Here is a 6,000-nt window from a genome sequence, read left to right as displayed (position 1 = left end):
TGTCTGGTGAATGGAAGACAAAGCAACATATATAAATTATTTTTGATTCACCTTCCATTATGTGTTGCAGGATGTATTGGTGGCTATTACATCTTACAAGATGACTAAAAAGATTCATCTGTAATACACTTCCTTGACTTGGCTTTCATTGCGGTCTCTTCCCATGTCATTAAAAGGTTTCAAAAAAAGGAAAAATATAAAATGTTCTAAAATGCTCATGTTTCCTAAAAGGCTTATAATTCCCTAATTATATGAGAAGCCACCTTCTAGTAGCTGTGGCACAACTATGGGCCAAACAAAATATGTGTAACAAAATTCTGCTGTCTTTAGTCTGAGCATCCAGATCTGTTCTGGAATCTTCTAAGATTTGGCACAAGTGGTATGGATGATACGCTCAAGGAAGGAAAGGTAATGCCCTCCATGTTTCTTTGTCAACAGGCTATAATAGCCCTTATATGAAGCCTTAAATAAGCTATAGGCATGCACTTGGACATAGTTAAGTTTTCAGCATCTTAATAAGGAATAGTAATGTTAAAACAATTACTAAACATAATCAAAATACTTCTTCAAGCAACTCTGTGGATTGGGTAAAACAGGCTCCTGAGACGATTTCCTGCCATTTTGGTGGAGCCAGCACTGGACACTTCTAGCCAGGAACCAGTATCTGTGATGTAGAACTGTTTGGGAGAAGTGGAGAACAATTTCGTCCTAAAGTCCTACAGTGCAACAGCTGCACACTGGTGTGTGCTCAAAAGCTGGGGGACAAGGGCTAAAGCTGCAATGGCTCACACAAGCCAAGCCCTCCCACATCTAGAGCTGAATTCACGTTAGCGTGGGGAGCACTATTATTATCCTTTCACAACAGCAATACTCGTGTTTCCAAGGGCTTTTATTTGAGTTTTCCCCAGATATTTTGTCTTAATCTCTACTTCTAGAAGGGAAAAAAGCTCAAAAAAGGGAAATATTCGTAGCCAGCTCGCAGAGGAGGTCGGATGTGGAACAGAGCGGGAATTCAGGCGCTGGGTCCCTGGGACTCGGTCTGGGGACGTAAGCCCCGCGCAAGCGGCCCGGGAGGGCGCGGTTCAGGGCGGGAGCGGAAGGGGCCCCACGCTCGGCGGGGCCACGCCGCTGCCGCCCCCGCCGCCTGGGGCTCCGCAGCGCCTGGGCCCGGCCGTGCGGGGCGGAGGGGGCGGCAGGAAGCGGGGCGGTCCCGTGCGCCCCCGGAAGCGGTTGGGCGGCCGCAGGGGACGGGCGGGCTGGCGGGAGCGCAGCGCTCAGACGCGGTCCAGCGCGGCCGCCCCGCAGCCCGTGATGCCCTGGGATCGCTGGGCGCGCCGGCCACGCCGCGGGGCATGGTGAGGCCGGGGCGGCCGCTTCCCGCGGGGACCCGGCGGGCGGCCTCGCTGCTCCGCCCCAGCCTCCTCCTTCTCCTGCTGCTGCTGGGCACCGAGGCGCAGAAAGGTGGGTGCAAGCGCGGCGGCGGGCGAGCCCCTCAGCCTTGGCGGCCGGGGGAGGGAAAACCAGTCCTCCGGGGCTCTGCCGCTGGGAGGGGGCGCCTCTCGGCATATGGCTCTTCACGCCGAACCTGTCCCCGGCCTGGCCCACAAAGGACGAGAGAAGAGCCCTGTTTTTAAACAAAAAAACAAAACCAAAACTAAACAAGAAACATTTTTTTCCTTCCCGCTCTGGCACTGCCACGGGAAGCTGGTGGAAGGAGGGCTTCACCCGGGCGGGGCGTGACCGCGGCTCGGAGGAGAGCTGGGGCTGTGGAGGCAGTTCCGGGCGCTGGGGCAGGACAGGGGTTGTGTGGGGTCGGCACGCCCGGCCCGCGGGTGACCCTCTCTGCAGGCTGTGGAGTGTTCGGTGTGAGCGAGCAGCGGATAAAGGAAAGATTCTGCTTGGTGTGAAAAGAAACTTACGGTCGCCTGAGAATATGCAAAGTATATAGGAGAGAAACGTGTGACAGAGTAGTAGGCGTTGTTGGGTTTTGCTATTTTGGCTTGGGTTTTTTTTTTTTTTTTTTTTTTTTTTAGTTCGGGTTTTTTTGTTTGTTTGGTTTTTTGTTGTTGTTTTGTTGGTTTTTTTGGTGGAGGTTTTGTGGTTTTTTTGGTGGGTTTGTTTTGTTTTTTGCTTGGGGGGGTTTGGTTTTTTGTTTTTGGTGGTTTTTTTTTTGTTTGTTTGGTTTTTGTTTGTTTGTTTTAGTTTGGGGTTTTTTTGTCTAGAGAAATCGACGAGATTTCTCCTCGGTTGGAATTAATGACCAGGCTTTAGCACTGTGAAAATTACGAGGCCCAATTTGGTCACTTCATGGCAGAAGATCAGAGGATGCCACTGTGACTGTCACTTCGATCATGTGCTTGGGACAAAGTGGTGGGAGTGAGTGTTTTAACAGCAACTTGAAACTCACTTCTGGGTTTGGGAAGATCAGGTTTGTGGTTGTCAATTCCACTTGATTCTTGCACTGGTCTTGCATCGTTTCAGAAACGGATCTCCTCAGAAACTGTTTTGGCACATAACTTTTTCTTTCTATCTCAGAGGTGGAAATATGGTTGAATTTCAGAAATGCTGCATTTAAATGCACAAAGAAAATAGGAACTAAATGCACTTTATTGTTTATGCATCTAAATTAAACATTTAGTTAATTAAAATTAATTAATTGAATGGGAGAAGCTCAGTGTTGCATCCATGGAGCAAGGTAGTTGTGTGGACCTTTTCCTCTTATTTCCAGATGATTGCATTTATGTTCCTATACACCTACAAAACAAATGCTAATAAGCATTTGACACAGCTGAGTTTGTTTTCCTGTAATTTATAATGGAGCTGGAGAAGACCCATTTGCTTTTGAGAGGAAATTGGACTGTTTTAATAGCCTGTCTTTTGAAGGTAGCTGCTGGATGAGACAAGCAGCAGCAAGGTGTTCGTTCATCGTGTAGGAGCATCATGCTTGTGCTGACCTGACACTTGTGTGACCTTTTGGTAAGCAGACTGAGTTTGTTATTCTAGGAGAAGACTGAAATAGCTGTAGGGGTAGGGAAGAGTCATAATTTATGTGCAGATGATTGAATCAAACTGGCTCACTGATTAGTCAGGGATGTGTTAGAGGGGGTGGGACCATGCAGCAAGAAAAGGAGCTTGCGAGGACAGCAGGCTTTTAGGTATGTGTCAGACTTCATCTTTCTGTACTTTGGGTAACTGCTGAAGAGCTTCAAGTTGCAGTGTTAATGCCTAAAGTTAGCTCAGAAGTTGCACTTTTGAGTAGGAGGGGAACCTTTCTATTGACCAGCCTCATTTTATTTGCTAGCAAAAGCAGAGCTTGTTGTAAGGTGGGGGACTCTGGTATCGTTGAATTCAATGCTTCAATATGAGAAACTGCTGGAGTTTCTAAGAAGAGTTCTGCTGGTGAGGGGCTGTTTCCTTGCCAAAATATTTTCATTTATCTTATTCTACAGAAGGTTGGAGAGCCCATGTCCTGTATCTCTAAATACTGGCATAATTCCAATTTGGGTAAGGAATCCCATATAGAAATGAAGCTGCTGTCTAGCTCTTGAAGGTCTGCACAAAGTTACTACTCAATTTGGGCATTAAATATATGATCAGGCTTCTAAGAGAATATCTTGATTGACAATGAAAGTAGCCAAGTATTGGGAAATTCCACAATTAAAGTTGCTTTTAGGCTCTTTTATAAAAGTACAGTGAGTGATAATATGTAGGAACCTAGCTTCATTCATTACCTTAGCAAGGCTGATCCTCTGTTACTTAGTAATTGTTCATTTTCTTTTCTACTGTTCAGCAGCTCCAAGCATCACATTAGACATGGTATTTAAATCTTTTTCTGAAGATAGTGTTTTCATTTCTCACATGCTTTTCTGTAGAGCACCTTTCTGGTGTGAACTGATTTAAAAATAGCATTATTTTGGTCAACATGAAACTTGTTTTTAATATTGGGTCAAATGGTGCTCCTCTCCAGACAGCAGCAAGTTGAGAAATGAAAAAGTGCAGGTATTGCTGTGGTGAATATATGTTTTTCACACTAGCCCACTGTATTATCTTGTAGGACTCAAGTGAAATTTTTTCAGTCTATCATTAAAATCATTATTTATGTAATTCAGAATTCCTCGTTCAAGGACTTGAACTTGAGTGTGTTGCTATCTTCGAAAACTGAGCATTTTGTATTAGCTCTAACACCTTCAAAAGTGCCTTGTGCTGCATTTCATAATCTTGTGCCTTGGAGACTGTCTAGCTGATGGCTGTGCAAGTCAGCTCTTGTGATTTTTGAAACAGTTGTGTAGTGATTATAGATTCTGGTTGCAAGGAAATTGATATTTGAAAAGTACTTAGAGCATTTTTTTGGTTTTTCTTGTAATTAAGCAGGTGTGAATGAAAGCAAGTCAGCACATAAGCTTGCTGCTCTTTGTGGATTGAATTCTGAGAAAGTGTTCTTAGCAGATGTTTAGGTCTTGACATAAATTTGGTACGGTCTGTTCATTAACCTTTTATTTTAATTTAGAAAAACACAGCTAGAGGAGGAATGGTTGCTTAGCTTTCATCAAAGTAGAAGTTGAATAACATGTCAGTAATTCTGAAGATATGAAGCTTGTAGGGTCTGTAGAGTAAGAACTTGGTTACCACACAAATTAGTTTGGTACCCATCTGTTGGGATTCCAAGTGGATACCAATGTACCTATATAATGGGAAAAAATGCCTAAAGTTAGAAAGGGCCTTTTATTCTGAAGCTGAATCCCTAGTGGCTTGAAGCAGATTTATTTACTGTTTTGTTTTTTTTTTTTAATTAGCAGTGAATGCTTGTTTTTGAATGAGATTCCCATATTTTGTTCTAAACAATCAACAGCCCATCAGGGTGTTGTTATATTCTCAAGCTTTGTTGAAGAAAGTGCAAAGAACTGATTCAACCACTGTAGCTTAAAAATATTTGCTGCGGTGTAGCAGAGAAATAGAATTTCTGAATGTCTGGTGCTGAGTTACCATCATCTGAAAACTGAATTGGAAGAATTAATGTCCCTGTGCACATTGAAATGGTTTTCCATGGCCTTGTGTTCAGGGACTCAGCCGCAGTATTTGTGGATCGTTTGTGTTTTCCTTGTTTCTCATCAGTTCCTTGGTGTGTTCTCCTCTCCACAACGTTCCTGGTCTCACCTCTGCTTGTCCCTCCCATAGGGAATAGGCAGTGGTGGTTCGGGCTGTGGCCAGTCCAGAACTGGGCAGGTGCTGATCCGTCAGCTGTAGTTTGGGGAGAAGCAATCAGGCAAAGAGAAGATGGCTCTAGCTGCATATCCAGCGGCTGAGCAAGATGGAGGGAGACTGAAACTTCTCCCTCAGGGTCCTGGAAGAGATGATCTCCTGCTATGCCAGGTGCTGATGAGAGTTCCAGCTGCTGGGGCAGCCCATTGCAGGTGTGTCTTTTTCTGCTGCAGAGAGCTCTGGGCATGTGAATACAAAGCACTGCGACACAGCTGTCTGTCACATGAGCGATTGCCATGTGCTGCCAAGCACACAAGTGCCAGTTTCTATTCTTGCTAAATTAGATTGGGTGGTGTCTCACTACTCTTTGTATATGTTGTCCTTGGCTGTCCTTTCTGGAAGAAAGGGAGTCACAGTCAAACCCAAAAGGAATTATTTTGATTAAAAAGACCCTCAGATCTTTGCATGACAGATTTATTGTCCCTCAAATTAACATTAGATTAAGTGTTTTATGAGGAGGAGGGCAGTGCTCTAATGAACTGTTTCGCTTTTTTAACGGGACAGTTTTACTTAAGAGTGCAAAATGTTTTGAAGATGCAGTTGTGCAGCCTGAGGATTCAGGGATTGGTACCATTTAGGCAGGACTGCTGAGCCAAATCCCTTTCATCCCTGTGTTGAGAAGTATGGAAGAATTTTTTCAAGACCAGGGCTCAAAGTTACAGTAGGCTTTTTCAGGTTTTCTGATGCTCTTTTTTAACTTCCCAGCATTGCACTTTGAAGATGGATTTAGAGAGGAGGAAC

At 44.5% G+C, this 6,000-nt stretch overlaps 1 protein-coding gene across 2 annotated transcripts in view; it reads left to right on the top strand.

Annotated features, from left to right (window-relative positions):
• The first annotated feature begins 1,352 nt into the window (after positions 1-1,352).
• The window catches only part of DCBLD2 (discoidin, CUB and LCCL domain containing 2), a 44,904-nt gene continuing 40,256 nt past the window's right edge, over positions 1,353-6,000 (top strand). For both annotated transcript variants that reach the window (XM_063148260.1, XM_063148259.1), the window contains exon 1: positions 1,353-1,461. In XM_063148260.1, the coding sequence (XP_063004330.1) occupies positions 1,353-1,461 (109 nt within the window). The remainder of the gene's footprint in view (positions 1,462-6,000) is intronic.

The sequence above is a fragment of the Melospiza melodia genome, chromosome 2 (assembly GCF_035770615.1).
Source record: "Melospiza melodia melodia isolate bMelMel2 chromosome 2, bMelMel2.pri, whole genome shotgun sequence".
NCBI classification, from domain to species: Eukaryota; Metazoa; Chordata; class Aves; order Passeriformes; family Passerellidae; genus Melospiza; species Melospiza melodia.
This window is presented reverse-complemented; position numbering and strand designations above follow the sequence as displayed.